At 51.7% G+C, this 17,167-nt stretch overlaps 5 protein-coding genes across 5 annotated transcripts; 2 read left to right on the top strand and 3 right to left on the bottom strand.

The window, feature by feature from the left end:
* The first annotated feature begins 1,596 nt into the window (after positions 1 to 1,596).
* Positions 1,597 to 5,455, top strand: BDW74DRAFT_146893 (SLM1 family PH domain-containing protein). The gene is made up of 4 exons (XM_073723435.1): positions 1,597 to 2,840; positions 2,896 to 3,383; positions 3,435 to 3,772; positions 3,822 to 5,455. The coding sequence occupies exons 1-4, from the start codon at positions 2,312 to 2,314 to the stop codon at positions 4,957 to 4,959; spliced, it is 2,493 nt and encodes an 830-aa protein (XP_073586849.1). The 5' UTR covers positions 1,597 to 2,311; the 3' UTR covers positions 4,960 to 5,455.
* A 651-nt stretch (positions 5,456 to 6,106) lies between these two features.
* Positions 6,107 to 7,498, bottom strand: BDW74DRAFT_165979 (L-rhamnonate dehydratase; the record flags this gene model as incomplete). The annotated part of the gene is made up of 3 exons (XM_073726485.1): positions 6,107 to 7,080; positions 7,143 to 7,365; positions 7,415 to 7,498. 3 exons carry the CDS (start codon positions 7,496 to 7,498, stop codon positions 6,107 to 6,109), a joined length of 1,281 nt encoding a protein of 426 aa, XP_073586850.1.
* A 734-nt stretch (positions 7,499 to 8,232) lies between these two features.
* On the top strand, positions 8,233 to 10,993 carry BDW74DRAFT_174821 (putative C6 transcription factor; the record flags this gene model as incomplete). The annotated part of the gene is made up of 5 exons (XM_073728141.1): positions 8,233 to 8,414; positions 8,529 to 8,563; positions 8,610 to 8,726; positions 8,778 to 10,152; positions 10,210 to 10,993. The coding sequence occupies 5 exons, from the start codon at positions 8,233 to 8,235 to the stop codon at positions 10,991 to 10,993; spliced, it is 2,493 nt and encodes an 830-aa protein (XP_073586851.1).
* A 504-nt stretch (positions 10,994 to 11,497) lies between these two features.
* On the bottom strand, positions 11,498 to 14,742 carry BDW74DRAFT_146896 (putative Ste20-like serine/threonine protein kinase). The gene is made up of 5 exons (XM_073723436.1): positions 14,380 to 14,742; positions 14,157 to 14,258; positions 14,068 to 14,098; positions 13,693 to 14,009; positions 11,498 to 13,637 (listed from the first exon to the last, which is right to left on the bottom strand). Exons 2-5 carry the CDS (start codon positions 14,206 to 14,208, stop codon positions 11,995 to 11,997), a joined length of 2,043 nt encoding a protein of 680 aa, XP_073586852.1. The 5' UTR covers positions 14,209 to 14,258; positions 14,380 to 14,742; the 3' UTR covers positions 11,498 to 11,994.
* A 199-nt stretch (positions 14,743 to 14,941) lies between these two features.
* On the bottom strand, positions 14,942 to 16,953 carry BDW74DRAFT_146897 (DNA-protein crosslink repair co-factor UBX5). The gene is made up of 2 exons (XM_073723437.1): positions 16,208 to 16,953; positions 14,942 to 16,148 (listed from the first exon to the last, which is right to left on the bottom strand). The coding sequence occupies exons 1-2, from the start codon at positions 16,674 to 16,676 to the stop codon at positions 15,055 to 15,057; spliced, it is 1,563 nt and encodes a 520-aa protein (XP_073586853.1). The 5' UTR covers positions 16,677 to 16,953; the 3' UTR covers positions 14,942 to 15,054.
* Positions 16,954 to 17,167: the final 214 nt, after the last annotated feature.

The following is a 17,167-nucleotide window of genomic DNA, read 5'->3' on the forward strand; positions in this document are numbered from 1 at the left end:
TCCCGGGCTACCGTTGAACATACTAAATAGGACAACCAGACCGTCTAGAACGTCAACCAGGATGGGTGGGTAATTGTCCGGGCTCCGAATGTTAACCCGTCAACGGTCACGGTCCGGAACACGGAGAACAACAACAGACCAACTATATCCCCTGAGTCTTGAGACAAATTGCAATTGGGATAGACTAGTGGGACTTGACGAACTAACTGTGACAGCTGACAGCGTGACACTGACATCCCTTTTCCTAGGGGCAAGGGCTAGAACTACGCCCGTACTTTGTACCTTCTCCTAACTTCAAACCGACCATCTACTTACGACAAGGGTGCCATGTAGCAGATTTAGGGGTTCAAGCACGGATTCTGGAACAAACCGATTCTTCCGTCTCCGACTCCCCTGAAGGAGACGCGCGAACGGTGCGTACCTTAATATTCCTATAATTAGCTGTGGAGTGCAGAAGCATAACGTGTTGGACCTGCGTTGTGCAACTTCATTTTGTGATATCACATTACTAGCTCCTTATTTTGATATTCAATGCTAGACTGGGATTTAAAGACAGCTCGAGGTGATCAGAATCCGGCAGCAGATGGTTCATTGACTGGGGAGGACCATGGTCAAAGTGAGGCAGTCTCCATTGAGCCGTCTCCAGTATTGATATCACGCAGCTTACCGCGCAGTTTGAAGCGACAAATTCTGCTCGTCGCGTGGTAAGCTCTCTAACCAAGAGATTTAAGATTCGGAGTAAAGTGACACGGCGTTCGGCACTATGATACTTTTCCTGAATCATGCTCCAAGTCCCCAGCCAAATATATTAAGACCTGAGACGAACTGCATGGATCGACAGAACTTTGGAACTTTCTCTCTGGAACGAACGGTGATAATCAGCGACGGATGCACGGGGCATGACGTAGCCACTAGCCACCGGGGACCCGGGAACAACTTTAATGCCCCTAAGCGGCAGAGATCAGCTCTCCTTTTTCCAAATCAGCCAGAGTTTGATGAGAATTGCCACCAACATGCAGCGCGAAAGGGATGGCTTCTGATCGAGGGAGATTGCTGTGGGCTGGCTCTCCACCACATTTTTATGGCGATTGGGCCTCCCTATAGACCAAAGCCACAGTTTCAATGTTCGACTCCCAAAGATGGGCCCTCCAAGCCACGCTGGGCCGTAAGGGGTGGCTCATTGCGTTCAATAATCACAAATTGTGAAGGCTATTGTGTTCAAATAATGCTGTAGATCGCTCTCGGGGGTGTTGAATCTCCTGAAGATGAGCCTTGGCTTGGGAAATTAGAGTGGGCTTATAGAGTAGGCAGCGGGATTTCTCCTGATTCACGATCTAAGAATATCATAATACGCAAGCTTCAGCATTAATCAGGCTGACCTTATCTGAGGTGATAATAGTTACGGAATGGCTGTACTTCGGACTCCAATCGTACTCCGACAAGGTGGTATCTCGAGGTATCAAGCGGTACCATCTACTTCCAGGGTACAGGCACATGGCATAGGCAGAGCAGAACATACTACTCGGGAGTCAGAATGATCAAATGCGCGAACAGATCGGGATCCTCGATCTCATGGGTCCGGAGATTCCGTCCGCCTGGAACTCTAGTGTAGTCGCAACTTGCCAGCGTTCGTCTTGGGCGTCATCAACAGGTCGCATCCGGGTCGACGTCATCCGCTTCCTTTCCTGTTCTTAACCGCTGAACCCCTCTTCTGCGCCTATATTCATTCCATCATCCAAGGAGGACTTGCAGTTCCATCCATAGTTCCATGCCTCCTTTCCCTGGTCTGGTGGGCCCCATACATAACCGCATCCGATCGCCCAGGCACTTTTAATTGACGGCGTCTCCTGACATTGATTGCTCTCCTCTCCTTGCGACTTAGGAGTAATCTGCCTGCGATTGCGAATTGCTGCCGGCCTCCTAGTTCGCGAGCTACCCGACTCTAGTGACCGGCTAGGCACAGAAAAGTACCCCCGCAAACCGTCCGCTCCAGGCCTTGCCAGCCATCCATCGGCATCACTAAACTGACAATCTCCGCCGCCCGTTCGCCTGGTAACCAACCGCCCCCCAGAAGGAGTAAAAAGGCGAAAAGGGTCATTCCCTCCCCATCTCGATCACCATTTCGATCTTCTCTTTTTCTTTTTCTTGAACCTGTCTGCCTGCTCTCTTCGCCCCCTTCTGTCTCCTGTGATTGATCAGTTTCTTTGATGTCGACGCGCAATTTGGCTTGCACCGCCCCTGTTTGCCTCTGAGGGACTACTGCCTTTTACCCCCCTCTTCGCCTCTTTCGCATTCTCAGTACAACCCCGCTATGGCTATGGCATTGCGATCGCAAACTCCTATACAGGATCCATTTGCACCCTCTTCGCACCCTCCGGACACACTTGCACCAGGTCGCAGTTACGGCACACGGTCAGGCTCGCGACCCAACTCTTACGCCGGTAGTACTTCTGGTTTCAACGGCGCCCACGCTGCTGTTGATCCTTCACCACTTGCTAATTACGGGCGCTTCCACGAGGAACTGGACGCCATGAGTATGCCCGGTCCTGCTGAAAGGCCGTCAAGTATCCAACGGTCACAGTCTGTGATGTCTCACTCGCGTGCCGCCACGCCACCAACCCGATCCAGCACCTTGAAGAAGAAGTCATCCCTGAGTAAAAGGGGCAGTTTGCGCCGCAGCGGTAGTCGCAGGAGTATGCGCGCCGGCAGTGTGCGAAGTTTGGCTCTCGGCGACAGAGACAAGTATGCGGTGGATGGCGAGGAAGACGTTAACAGCGCTTTCTACATTCCCGTTCCGACCAGCGGCAACCCGACAGATGTCCTGGCTGAACGTTTTCAGGGTATGTCAAATCTGTCATCATTCTGTAATGATCAACTTGCTAACTATATTACTAGCTTGGCGCAAGGTCCTTAAGGATTTGATTGTGTTTTTCAAGGAGCTTCAGAAGTCATATGAAGCGCGCGCGAAGCTCTATCTTTCTACAACCAACATCATGAACAATACGACGCTTCCCTCGTCATTCCTCAAGTCAGGCGGTCTTGGTGATGCCAATGAAATTTTGACTGATTTTCACCGGCAAGCGCACTTTGAAATGAACAAAGCTGCGGAAGTGGAGAGTGAAGTTATCAACCAGCTAGTAGGGCTCCGAACCGACCTACAGAAGAAAACCAAAGAGATCAAGGCGCTTTCTGGGGACTTCAAAAACTCTGTCGATAAAGAAGTCGATAGCACTCGAAAGTCGGTCCGACATTTGCAGGAGGCATTGGGGTTGGTTGATACTGACCCGTCCGCTACGTCTGGCAAGGGCGATCCTTTCATTGTGCGCCTCGCCGTTGAAAAGCAGATCGAAAAGCAGATTGAAGAGGAAAACTATCTTCACCGGGTTCGTTTACTGCTTGAAGTTTTATTACCTATTTGCTAATATCCAGCTCAGGCTTATCTTAATCTTGAGAGCTCTGGCCGTGAGCTGGAATCCATTGTGGTGAGCGAGATTCAGAAGGCTTATAACGCCTATGCCGGTATCATGAAGCGAGAGGCGGAACACACGCTTGACACTGTAGACAAGCTCCGGGCAGGCCCGATTTCAATGCCACACGACCATGAATGGAACTCATTTGTCGCTAACACGGACGAAATGGTGGACCCGCGCATCCGAATTCGTGATGTTGACAGCATCACGTACCCGGGTAAGGATCATCCAGCGGCCGCGGAAGTAAGGTCAGGAATGCTAGAGCGCAAGAGCAAGTATCTCAAGAGTTACGCTCCTGGATGGTTAGTCTACTTCTCTACAGAAACGTCTGATCTGCTAATGCTGTTGTAGGTATGTTCTGTCACCGACTCATCTCCATGAGTTCAAGTCGGCCGATAGAGTTGCGTGGCAGACGCCAGTGATGTCGTTGTACCTCCCGGAACAGAAGCTCGGATCGCATTCACAGCCGGACTCGACGTCGCACAAGTTCATGCTGAAAGGTCGCCAGACGGGAACCATGCATCGCGGTCACTCTTGGGTGTTCAGGGCTGAGTCTTACGAGACCATGATGGCCTGGTACGAGGATATAGAGCGGATGATCAACATGACAGGAGAGGCTCGGAATGCGTACGTCAGGCGACATGTACGTACCGTCAGTGGTGCTAGTTTCCGGAGCAGCAGTGACGGAGTAATGGATGAAGACGAAGCAGATCGAACCCCTTACTCTGCCGGATCAGTCGTGATTCCGCAGGAGCGCCCGACGTCCCAGCGGCAGCCAGGTGGCAAGTTCCCTAGTGACGTGAACATCGACCGTCACTTAAACGCGCCGCTGTCCCCTTCGAGCGGAGAGAGCTCTGGAGAGAAGGATTTGCTGGCGGCAGCAGGATCGTTGCCTGATGGAGCACACTTTGCCCACAATGGCAACCACTTCTACCCTGACCGAGATGTAGATTCAATCCAGCACTCGAACCAAAGCAGGTCCGTGAATGCAGCTGGAGCGCCCCGGTTTCCCATTGACGGATACGATCATCCTTCCGAGAAATGGATGACCACCTCGGACTCTTTCAACCGCCATGGCCAGCAATTTCCCCAGCAGACGCCTGCTTCTATCAACAACCAGACAGCATTCAACTCTAATAATGCGGGCGCCACAAACTCCGTCTTTGTTGCTGGACTCGGCTCTACCTCTGCCCAGGATCAGGAGGCGGCTCGCCAGCGGAACCGAGGCGAAACCACATCAACTGCTTTTACGAACACCAACGTGACCGACTTCACGCACAGCACTGCCAACACCGTGCCAACATCCGTTGAAGAAGAGTCTGATGATGACCTCGAATCCGTGAAGCAGACCCCTCGGACGTCGATCCCCAATAGCATGCGCAACTCGCTCGACATTCCCAAGAGGCCCACCGCGCAAACCCAGAACAGCATCTCAACCATTGAGTTGCACATTCCCGGGCACTATCCGCCTCAGCAAGCGGCTGCATGATCCGGTATCTGAAGGGCGGAGTGTACGGAGTGGGAGGAATCGTGGTAGGCTGGGAAATGGCCAGTCCACCTTCCATCTACAGTTTCCTTTGTGTATGACTTTCCTATGCTATTTACGTTTTCCTATGTGTTCTGTTCGCTTGTGATGTTATGGTATCTTCGGATTTGAACCTGTTTATCTTCCCTTCGCCTGTACATTATTACCCCATTGTTGATATCCCCCTTCAAGTTTCTGATACTGCGTTTGGATCTATCTGTCAGTGTTACTGCTATGGTTGGTCGCGCGTTTTCCCAGATTGATGGATGCAGGTCTTGCGGGTGCACACATACTTTCGCTGCCCTAAGTCTGTGTTTGGGTTTGGACTTTACATATCTAGGATGACGAGTATGAATATCATGCCATCTATCTCGCACAGTTCCTTCATCTTGATTTGACTCTACGTGTAGCACGTTAGACGTTTGTGTACGAGTATACGACTATTAAATCCCACCGTTCATCTCCCCTAGTCTCACCTTCTACCCCGCCTTTCCGCATGCAACCCTAGTCACGATAGCTATAGTTAAGGAAGCAGATTAGCCGCCGGGCTGAATCCTCTTAGCTGGGATCTAGATTGACTGTATGCCGGAGATCTCTCGGCTCGGAAAACAATAATTTAAAACACGACGGGCGCGTCACGGAGCAGCGGCGTAACCTCTCGGCAATTGGTGGAGGAATGGAAGGGGCCAGGGTGCTCGTGCTATTGATGGCCCGAGATGCCCCGCAGGCCCACCAGTCGCAGCCTCGCGGGTGCTCATGGCTGGCTTCTCGGTGATCGCGCCGAGAACCAATTGTGATAATGGTGCTGGGTTGTATCTCGTTTGTTTTGCCTATTGGGCGATAAATGGTGATTTGGAAGGCTTGGTAAAGAGGGGTGTGTGTTATTGAGTGTAGGAGTACGGTAGGGGTTCTGCGGTAGGGAATCTACGGTACGTACGTGAGGAGCGCGATTGAAGAATCTCAATGAAAATAATGATTCCGTCTATCAAAGTTCATGTCGAAGTTCGAAGTGCCGACCAAGACCAATTTATGCAGGAGAAACAAGGAAAATGAAAATGAAAAGAGAACCAGAGCCGTTATATACATGCAATCATAATTGTGGTTCAAGAGTTTAATGGGTGCCATTTGTCTCGGGCTTCTTCTCCTCCGTACCGGGAGCAGGGAGGCTTCGAGCAGGAGCGGGGTTCAGAATCGAGGCAGCAGGGATCAAAGGCGCATTGGGGTTAAGGTCGAGACCGAAGCCCGGCTTGTCGAGGATCGAGACGTCCAGGTAGCCGTTGACGGGAATGGGCTCGTTGGTGAATAGGTTACCGAAGACTGGCTCGACAGTGTGTCCATCCGCCGAGTTGGCGAGGTATTCCTGGAAAGGCGTGTTGGGCTGCGAGACGACGAAGTGGTAGGAGTAGGGACCCGAGGCGTGAGGTACGACGGGGAGGTCATAAGCCGCTGCGAGGGCAGAGACCTTGAGGAGTTCCGTAAGTCCACCAAGCCACATGACGTCGGGCTGGATGATGTCGACGTTGCGGCCCTCGACGAGCTTGCGGAAACCAAAGCGGGAATACTCGTGCTCGCCGGTTGTGAACTTGACTGTGGGATGAGCTCGCTTCAGGAGCGCCTGGCCGTCGAAGTCGTCAGGGCTGAGGCACTCCTCCCACCAGTCGATGTGGAGGCCCTCCTGCTCGGCGCGCTTGACAAGCTCGATGGTGTAGGGGACGTTCAGGGACATGTAGCAGTCGACGCGGAGGGGGAAGTTGGGACCGACGGCTTCGCGCTGCTTGCGGAGGTACTCGACGTTCTTGAGGAGGCCTTCGACACCCTCATCTGGACCGTGGGGGAGGGCGACCTTGGCGCCGACAAAACCGGCCTTCTTCGCGGAGGCAGGCTGGGGTCCTGTGCAGTAGAAGTCGAGGCGCGAGCGAGTGGCGCCGCCAATGAGTTTGTAGACGGGCTCGTTGCGAATCTTGCCGACGAGGTCCCAGAGGGCGAGGTCGATGACGGAGATGACAGCGATGGGAAGACCCTTGCGACCATAGAACATGGAAGCGCGGTACATCTTCTCAAAAAGCTCGTTGACGTCGCGGGGGTCTACCAAGTTGATCAATCATTTTAGGTTGAGTCTTATCTGGACGGTATATAGTTCGACATACCTGCGCCAATCAGGAAACGCTCAAAGTGCTGGTGCGCCAGCCAGCAAGCAGGAGGACCACCAAAGCCAGTGGCAAAGCCCTTGGTCCCGTCGGTGGCTTCGATCTCCACGCAGAAAGATCCCAGCACGTTGATACCCCAGGATGTTCGCGAGCCGCGGTATTGTGCCCATCGAGTCATAGGAGTGGAAATATCGCTGTCAATCAACCAGTGGCCACCTTTGACCTGGTTTGAGTCAGCAGACGCCAATCGACCAGAACAGAGTACAGCATACATTGTGGTAATCACCACCGGATCCAACGCCATCGATCACGAACGTGCGGATCTCCTTGATGCGGGGAAATGATGCGGTAGCCATTGTGACGATAACAGGAGCAGGCTAGAAGCGAGTCTATAGGGAGAAGGGTGAGATGAAGCAGGAAGAATCAAAGTACGAGGCGGTCCACGAGGGCAGATGCGGTTATTTGAGGGCGCCGAGCTGGTCGGAGCAGAGGGGCAAGAAATGGTGCTTGTCGGAGAAAGTCCTAAGCTCGGGGCAATGCTCCCCCGAGATCAGCGACGGGGAAACATGAAGAAAACCAGCCAGTCGGCTAATGGGGTTGGACTCGATACCGGCTGGAAGATCGCGCCTCGCTCCCTCTCTTGTATGGCGGCTTCTAAGTTCCTCCATGTCGTAATTTGTGTCACGAGTCCTCGTTCTCATGGTTGTAGGGGAGATGCTCGAGAGTGTGGAGGTGCCAAGCTCGTGTTTTTGCGGGGGTTGTGCGTGGCTTCTGTATGCTGATTAGTCATGATATGCATGTAATGCCTCAGGGCTCAGGCACCATGCACCCCCCGGCTCTCCCCACAATCACAGTGAACAGGCATGTGCTCCGTCTCCGCTCGACTCTTCTTCCCTCTCCCCGGACTTCTCTTTCTTCACCACCCAAAGGGCGAGAAAAAAAAGGGGTCTGGCAGCCTGGACTCGCAGGGCTTCCAATTATCATCATTCATCGAGACCCGCCTCTTATCTTGCCGATCTGACGCCTTTCTATCTCCCGCTCATTATGCGTTTCCGCTATTGATGGTTGCAACTCAACCTCGCTACACACCATGCCGAACCCTGCGCCCGCAGCGGTACCGCAACAGTCCCCGCCTCCCGCTGTAAACCCGGTCTTTGATCAGGATAAAGATCACAGCGCCGATGAGTCCTGGTCGGCTGTCGACAGTGACACTGGGCTTGCTCAAAATGGATCCTCGCGTGGGTTGAAACGCAGGCGGCCACTCACAGTCTCGTAAGTAAACCCCTAACCTCGGGATATCCGAATTGGTACACCTGCAGTGTAGTGTCTTGTTGCATAATTACCAACATGCCTACTCTTGGTTAAGTGCTAGGCTAACAAGCATAGGTGTGAATTATGCAAACAGCGGAAGGTCAAGTGTGGTATGTTCCCTGATCTTCCGTCATGGCTTGGTGTCTGATGATCTAGACCGGGCTCAACCAAGTTGTGGGTGGTGCACCCGAAATGGCCAGGTGTGCGAGTACAAGGAAAGGAAGAAGCCTGGTCTTCGTGCAGGATACGGCAAGGAGCTTGAACAGCGCCTCGGTATGGTCATCCTTGTTATATATCACACGTCTTCTCACTGACATATACTAGACCGATTGGAAGATATCATCCAGGCTCAGGCCCGTCTTATTGAGACTCATATTCTTCAAGGTCAACCGCGGCTGTCAATCTCTCATGATCTGCACCAGCCCGGGTCTCTGTCTTATAGTTCGCCATCGGAGCCTTCCGCAGCACCTGGGCCCAGTCCACGGAACCCATTTTATTTCCACGAGCCATCATCTATGCCTTCGGCTCCACGCCCACCAGAGCCGTCCACCACAAGTCCAACGGATGTGTCTGCGAAGAACTCGATTCAGAGCCAAATCACCAATGGTCTTGCTCCGGTGGCGGCCTTGCCACAGATTACCAACACTACCGCGCAGAACGACTACAACGATAATGAGTCGTCCTTGAAAGTGCCCGTCAGTTTATTCTCCAATCAAGAGCAGTCGTTCTCTGATCCCGAGCTCGACCTTCCACCTTATGATCTACTGTACGCGCTTGTGGATCTTTACTTCGAACACCTCAACACCTGGTGCCCTATTCTTCATCGCCGAACAACACTGGATACCTTCTTTGGTCCTACCCCTCTTGAAGAAGCTGACCGAATGGTGCTATATGCCATTGTTGCAACAACTCTTCGCTTCTCCAGTGACACCCGACTCACCGAGCAGAATAGAAAGCGGTATCATGACTCCTCCAAGCAGAAGGTCCTACTCTATGGGCTTGAAAATTCGTCTGTCAAGGCGCTTCAGGCTCTAGTGATCCTCGCTCTCGATTTAGTTGGGTCATCTAATGGTCCGCCTGGTTGGAAACTCCTCGCATTGATCACAAGGTCAGTGGTTCAGCTAGGACTAGCTGTTGAGTCCAAGTCAACACTTATATCTCCGTTATATCCTTCAATCTATACCTTACGAGCTGTTACTCTACCCGAGGCCGAATCATGGATTGAAGACGAGGGCAGACGCCGGCTGTTCTGGATGGTGTATCTTCTTGACCGTTATTCTACCCTTGCAACCGCTTTCGACTTTGCTTTGGACGATAAAGACATTGACCGCAAACTCCCTTGCAAAGACGAATACTTCATCAAAAACCAGCCCGTTGAGACGAGGTGGTTCCAATCCTCAAATGACCGACCAGATCATCTCATTCGTTCGGAGAACGTAGGCTCATTTGGCCTCTATGTGGAAATACTCGGTATCCTCACACGGATACATGCTTTCCTCAAGCGACCCGTTGATATTGGCGCTCTGTCGGATGTTGAGGAATGGCAAGCCACATATCGCAAACTGGACAGCGAGTTGACCACCTGGGAATTCAACCTGCCCACCGAGTACACATACGAAAATGCATCTCGAGCGTTCAGTGGCTCCAAACACAAAGGGCATCACTGCGACTGGGTTCAGCTGCATTCTGTTTATCAAACGTAAGTCAAACCCTTCTAGAACGGTTTGAATGTTGACTAACCTTGAGGACGCAATAGGGCAGTGATTAGGCTCCATTCTTCGGCGGCTTATCCCACTACTCGGTCCCCGATCTTCACGCCATCCTACAGTGCGAGCCAGCGGTGCTTGCTCGCAGTCGATAATATCCTTTCAGTAACTCGCTTTGTGGTGAACAACGATATCTTAGACAAACTCGGGCCACCTTTTGCATTTACTCTTTGGGTCTCAGCTCGATTGCTGCTTGTCCACGGATCCACGATCGCTCATACAGTCAGTCCCGACATCGTCTTCATCGTTGACACTCTATCCCGAATGGGTAAATACTGGAAAGTCGCAGAGCGGTACAGCACAATCCTGCAGAGAGTCCTTGATGAGTACGGCGAATACCAGCAAGCTGGTGCTGTTGATGGTGACCGATCCACACCCTCATCCGTCAAAATACTAGCAGATATGCGTCGGTGTGCCTTTGACCTAGACTTCTTGATATCGCGGCAACCCCGTTCGTCGCCAACGGCTAGCCAGGCGGCCGCCCCAGCAGCAGCGATGCCTTCGAGAAGTCTAGCCCCGAACGAATTGGAGTACCTAGACGTCTTTGGTTTTTTCAATGTCCCGCGCGTACCCGCCGGTCGAACGCCTGATATCACCGGTCTGGACATGGCCGAGGCTGTTAACAATCCTATGTCGATACCTGGTTTGACCGGAACTGGCAGCTCGAATCCCTTGGGTGTGGACAATGCTTCAGTTAATACGAATGAGTTTAATATCACGAACTATCTGATTCCGACGCCGGAGACAGACTGGCTGTTTCGGCCTGGGGGTTGATAAAACCCAGAAATGATCTCATGCCCATCTCGAAAACAAGGCGGCCCCCAACCTTTGTGGCGCGTTACCCACAGCATGATGCATTATGTTGCTTCGGTGCCATTCGGTCGCTTTGGGACCGCTTAATTCTCATCTCAAACAGCCGCGTCTTCGGACGTTATACCATAACTAAGCCTTCTTGGTCCCGGCCTTTCCGGAATTTCTCCTTGCGTCAGCTGGGATCTCACACGCGCCCGTCGTGGATACCTATGACCCGGAAGACCCATTATGCCTCTCCATGGTCGGGTCGTGCAACTTAATGGCCGGTTTAGGTCAATGATAACGTGGCCATGGCCTCACCATCCGGCCTAGCTCCGCGCCTCCAAGCGTTGATCCTGATACCCAGGCCAAAAGCTTCTTGCACGTACAGTAATCACACACCACCTGAAAATACCTGGGCAATGCACTTAACATGATACCACGATATTATACCCACTCTATGTCTTTACGTTGCTGATGCTCACTCGAATGTCCTTAACGGCTACAATAGCTCATAATGATAATCAGCTATCAGATCCTACTTTAGTTCCAGTACTATGAGGGTTTGTCGTCAAAAATATATATCCAGGCGCTACTACGCTCAAGCCAGACGAACACCGCGGAATATCCTGCTCCAAATTGAAAGATCTAAGGACCAGCCCTGTATAAACACATAATGAAGCGTCGACAGAAGACAGTCTGAACGGAACTGAATGGACAGCCGACCCCTCAATGTGCCCCAAATGTACAGCCACACAATACATCATTCCTCACCAGGACCGACTTGCACACAGTTGTCTCCCGAGACAACAAACGAGAAAGAAATAGTAAGGAAACGCGAAGGAAAGATTTGGGTCCCTCATGACGAAAGTAGATATAGCGCCAAATGTATCCTATCTAAGGAGCGGCAGGGAAAGAAGTGAGCCGTGACAACGGCTCTAGAGCAAAATTGTAGAAAGGGAATGAAATAAGAGTGTCGGCGCCTATCGAAACTCGTCATCGTCACCTGGCTCAATCCTGACGAGGACCTCCTCCAGGAAACCTTCCAGAAAGGAGTGAATGCCGGCGCCCATGCCCACGGGCGCGTCATTGTCCCAGCGCTCGATCCTGGAAAGGATGCCACCCAGTTCGTTGGATAATGATTCTATCATTTCTTGGGCATGTTCCCGCCGGGACTGGAGTTCCAATGCCGATTTCAGGCTTTCGCCGTCGTGGGCTATTGTAGACCGGGTAGCGACATCTACACAACGAGCACGACGATGAATCGCTTCTTTCAGAGCAGGAAGAATGACACTGTTCAGAGCTGTGACTTCATGAGGGTTGGGCGACTGTTTCGGGAGTTGTGCGTTTGAATTAGCGGGTTTGTTGTTCGAAAAATGGCCGTTTGAATTGGAATGACTGGGTGCTAAGTTGTGCAAAGAAGCATGTAGAAAGGGTTGAGGTTGAGGTTGAGGTTGAGGTTGGGGCGGCGGAGATGTATGTTTTGGTGTTGGCGGAGGACGCGAATAATAGGACTGGTGCTGAGCTTGTGGTTCAGAAAAGAGTGGAGGCTGAGCACGCGGCTGTTCAATCCCGGACCTGACCTGTTGTTCAGCAGAGTTTCGTGAAGGTGACACCTGCAGAGCTGGTGTTTCCAAAGAAAAAGATGACCGCGGCTGGTGAGGCAACGGTGTGGAGAGCGGGCTCCCTCTGTCTATCAGAGTCGTTCCCGGGGAACGATCAAGTTGCAGGAAACTCAAATCTTGAGCTAAAGACTGCTGTAGGGCTCTGTCATAATCACTCCCAGGGCTTTCTCTTACTTTCTGGGCTATGACATGTGAAGGCGGTTTTGGGAAGTTATCGATGTGCGATGGTTTCACCGGGGACGGGGGTAGTGGAATTTTCGATGGAGAAGCTAATTTTGGCGAAATAGGCGTACTCTTAAGATGAGCAGGGGGAGACGCAGGGTGACTCGACCTAGGTACCTCCTTTCGGGGTTCGGCTTTGAAGTCTCTGTCTCTCGGACCCTGACCCCTAGCGTTGAGGTCAGTCACCCTCATCGGATTGAGAGCATGCCCTCGTCCCGCCGGACGAACAGTGCCAAAGTCCCAGAGATCGTCGTCTTCCTCGGTGGTCCTTGGGCCGACCGAGGGTTCCTGGTCCAACTCGTCATCTTCGTCATTCTTTTTATTGCCGTTCACTGCCTGCCAACGCTCATAGCGCTCGATCAGTTCCGTCAAGTAATTGGTTTTCTTCGCTCGCTTGATGAAGGGATGCTCCAGCAACTCTTTAGCCGTCGGTCGCTCTCGTGGGTCTCTCCGAAGACAAAGTTCAACGAAGTTCTTGAATGTTTTGCTGTATTCACCTTGTAGTGTAGGTGGCGGATTTTTAGGGATTAGGAACAGGACCTTCATGGGATGTATGTCCGAGTATGGAGGTTCTCCGTGGGCCAACTCGATCGCGGTAATCCCTAGTGACCAGATATCGGCTTTGTAGTCATATCCGGACTGCTTGATCACTTCTGGAGCCATCCAAAAGGGAGTCCCGACAAATGTATTCTTCTTCGTCATGGTAGCCGATAGCTGACTGGAGACTCCAAAATCCGCCAGCTTCACTTGGCCGCCCGACGACAAAAGAATGTTCGCAGCTATTAAGCACAAACCTTAGCAGTTTTTCAGTAGCCCAGTGAGATGCAAGCGTACCTTTAACGTCACGATGCAGCTTCTTGTCGCTGTGCAGGTAGTCCAGTCCCTTGAGCAGTTCTCGAATAATGATGACAATGTATTCCTCCGGAATTGGACCAGGACGCATTAGATCAGAGCAGCTACCACCGGAGCAAAACTCCATCACGATCCAAAGACTTGACCCTTTCAAATATGATCCATGGTATCTGGTCACATATGGGGAATTGAGCTCGGACAGGATGGCGATCTCCTGGATGATGTCCTCAACCTCGTCCTCGGCATTTTCCACGTCAATTATCTTGATTGCGACTGACTTTCCGTTGCGTTTATCGACACTGTGGATGCCGTTCGTATCAGGAATGCCAATCGTAGGAAGGAAGTCGAGTGTCATACCCTTTATACACCCGCCCGAAGCTTCCACCACCTGAAGCGCAAGTTAGAACCATTGCAGGGCGACGCCAATAAGCGCTGTTAGTACGTACCGATGCAGTTTTGTTTCATGTACAGCGTCTCTGGATCCACCAGGCCTTCCATTTTGGCGGCGCTTCGAGCAGTCTCCGATAATCCACTAGAAATGGCAACGTCTGAGTGTATAATCAGTATGAGAGAACACAGTGCATGCCAGTATAAACACAAAGCTAGGGCGATGGGGCTATCAAATAGACGATCATCGGCATCGATAAGGAACGATCGAAGGCAGCGTACCTAACAACGGGCGTATGTTCTAAATGAGAGATGAGGGGGAAAGAGACAACATGGAAAAGAACTGAGAACTTGAGAATCGGAGCAGCTCAAAGAACGAATACAGCTAATAAGATCAGTCCGAGCGAGGTGTTGACAGTTCCAAATGCTATTGTTTTGGGGAAACCCCGTCGACGTCAACAAAAGCGGGCAGCGAGCGGCTGAGATGGGTCGTGAAAGCAAGACAAGATATGCTGCCAGACATTCCTTGCTTAAGCCGAGAGTGGAGTCATAAAGAATTGATAATGTATTGGCAATAAAGGGCTCCAAATCGATAACTCCCTCGCATCGTCTTCCACCAGGGAGCCGACGATGAGGACAACCACAACAGGGACGACGACAGCAGTAAACAACACCAATAATGTCATGAGGGCCCATGATTGGGGCCCGCGCGGGGTTTATTCTGCCGGGCGGTCAGCATGGGCGCTTGCGGGCGGTGTCTTACAAAGGATCAATGAACAATAAGCCAGGCATGGGGGTCTATGCAGTACAAGATCTGAATTAAAGTGTTCCAATGTCAACCAGGTCTGAATGTATTATGTGGTGGGTCATTATTATCCGTGACGAATCATATCGCGTCTAGTAGATAGAAGATCTGCCCGACTATCGTACTATGTAAATCACCCAGTGAGGTCGTTCTTAACCCTCGATGTATCCTATCATGATAGTACCATTCTTCAAACCGGCATCCCCCACGCTCGCGTCAAGAGCATCAATCAGGTTGCGTCCCATGGCATTCAGCTCGAACTCTAGACCAGCCTTTTCCTCCAAGACAGGTTCAGCCTTGAGCCATTCGTAGATCCTCCTGACCGGATCATTCAGCGCAAATCGTCGGATCACTCTTCCAGTTGGGTGCCGGAACTGAATGCGAGTTGTGGTTGCAGGGTCAGCTGGAGGTTCGGTGTGTGGCCGGTCGCTTGCAATTGACCAGAATGCAGATGGCTCGGCGTTTGTGGTTCCACTCTCGCCCGCCTCATCCATCTCAATGTCATCCTCATCTACCGCTCTACCCTTGCCCTTGACATCGCCAGTGCTTCGCGTAAGGTCGTCAGGGTCTTCCACCTTTCGTGTTTGCGCAGCCTCCGCGCCGAGACTATTCTTCATCGCTAGTTCCAGCATTTCCTCTTCCGTCATGGCATCGATGCTCTTCTCCTTGATTTCTGGTTTTCGTTTCGCCACTGGGTTCCGGACATTGTGTTTCAAACTGTATCGGTCAAGAAACTCGTGGAGCTGCATCAGGAAGTCTGCGACCTTCACCACCGGCGGCCCTGACCAGACCTTCATTTGCTCGCCTGTCCGCGGGTCAACGATGGCGATGTGTGGATAATTATCGGAGACGTCACTGGCTTGGAAGTAGTATTGTAGGTACGGCGCGGCGCGGGGATCGTCTTTAGTGTACTGCAGGAATATGAAGTGCTCTCGGATGGTTTCTTTGACATTGGCGTCCCTCCACAAGTCCCGGTTCAGGACTTGACAGTCGAAGATAGAGGGGTCCTGGATATTTACTAGGAGCCACTTCTCGTTCTCACGGCCATCTTCCCGAGCCAGATCCCAAGGCAGCCGTGACATGATTTCGAACGGTGGGCGGTATAGCTCTGCGAGCATGTTTGCCTTGTTCGATCTTTCGGATGCACCTGCTGTCGCCTCTGCCAGTCTTTCGCGGTGAGCTTCCGCCTCATCTTCGCCTGTCCATATTGACGTAGTATCTCGTTGATTGAAGATGCCAGGCCGGTCTGATTTCGAGATCATATTAGCAGCTGAGCTGAGCAAGATAAGTAGGATGTGTACTTACTCGCTCGTCGTTGACGGGTACGGATTTGCCCCAGGATACTCTCATGCATATCATCACCTAAATCCTCCCCCGGGCCAACAAGTGTTTCGGTCGTGCGGGCCATCGGTGCACGTACTTCATCGGCTGGACCTTGTCCACCGTACATTTCTTCTTGTAAGCGCCGTGCCATGGCAGCGTCGTCTTCAAACGTTGATGTATTGGCTGGGTTTCGAGGCGTAGATTGAGCTTCGTCCTCATCAGAGTCGATGTGTACTACCCCGGACGCATCTTCATAGCCCATGGGACGAGAGGCTGTGTCTGTTGCTAAAGTCGATGGAACCGGATCGCGTGTAAGTTCCGCACCGTCGTTCTCAAAGTAAAGTTGCATGGCCTGCTCAATGTTGAAGTCGGTCAGCTGCAGGTACTGGGCTGCAAGCTCCGGCTTCGAGCCGGTGATTTCAGAAAACTGGGCGACCACATCGCTATCCATGGCGAATCAATATCATTAAGGACACTTCTAAGGGAGCAATCGTAACAGTGTTGTTTGTCTGCCTTGAAACCCAAGAGTGTGTGTTTGTATGTGTTCAAACCAACAAGGTTGGAGCGAGAGTTTGCAAACAAATGCAAACCCCTCCAAAGCTTGGGAGATGTCAGATATGTTACAGATAAAAAATCTATCGTCTAGGAGGAGGTTAAAGACTGAGAGGGCATGAGCTTGAGAGTTGACTTTTCAAGTAACTGAACGCAAAGTGAATGCAAGAATAAAGATGTATTTAACTTCTGCTAAAGCTCTATGCTTTGCTATTAGGCTGCCTCAGTGACGCATTTCATGATTGTCCGGAGTATGTAATTATCCGAGGCTGGGAGTGACAATACTGAAGGGAATAAGGTATCACGTGATATAGAGAAACGCGTCGCGTACACGCGAAACAAAACCAATTATGCCTCCTTCGGACAGGCTGCGATAAGCACCACATCCAC

The sequence above is a fragment of the Aspergillus multicolor genome (assembly GCF_047715735.1).
Source record: "Aspergillus multicolor strain CBS 133.54 unplaced genomic scaffold BDW74scaffold_4, whole genome shotgun sequence".
NCBI lineage: Eukaryota > Fungi > Ascomycota > Eurotiomycetes > Eurotiales > Aspergillaceae > Aspergillus > Aspergillus multicolor.

Excerpts from the sequence above, each read along its gene's own strand:
- BDW74DRAFT_146893 (XM_073723435.1), top strand. The coding sequence starts at position 2,312 with ATGGCTATGGCATTGCGATCGCAAACTCCTATACAGGATCCATTTGCA. Across the intron at positions 2,841-2,895 it reads CCTGGCTGAACGTTTTCAGG|CTTGGCGCAAGGTCCTTAAG; the intron begins GTATGTCAAATC and ends CTATATTACTAG. Across the intron at positions 3,773-3,821 it reads AAGAGTTACGCTCCTGGATG|GTATGTTCTGTCACCGACTC; the intron begins GTTAGTCTACTT and ends ATGCTGTTGTAG.
- BDW74DRAFT_146896 (XM_073723436.1), bottom strand. The coding sequence starts at position 14,208 with ATGGAAGGCCTGGTGGATCCAGAGACGCTGTACATGAAACAAAACTGC. Across the intron at positions 14,099-14,156 it reads CATGAAACAAAACTGCATCG|GTGGTGGAAGCTTCGGGCGG; the intron begins GTACGTACTAAC and ends CTTGCGCTTCAG. Across the intron at positions 13,638-13,692 it reads GCTGCATCGTGACGTTAAAG|CTGCGAACATTCTTTTGTCG; the intron begins GTACGCTTGCAT and ends TGTGCTTAATAG.
- BDW74DRAFT_146897 (XM_073723437.1), bottom strand. The coding sequence starts at position 16,676 with ATGGATAGCGATGTGGTCGCCCAGTTTTCTGAAATCACCGGCTCGAAG. Across the intron at positions 16,149-16,207 it reads TACCCGTCAACGACGAGCGA|ACCGGCCTGGCATCTTCAAT; the intron begins GTAAGTACACAT and ends TCTCGAAATCAG.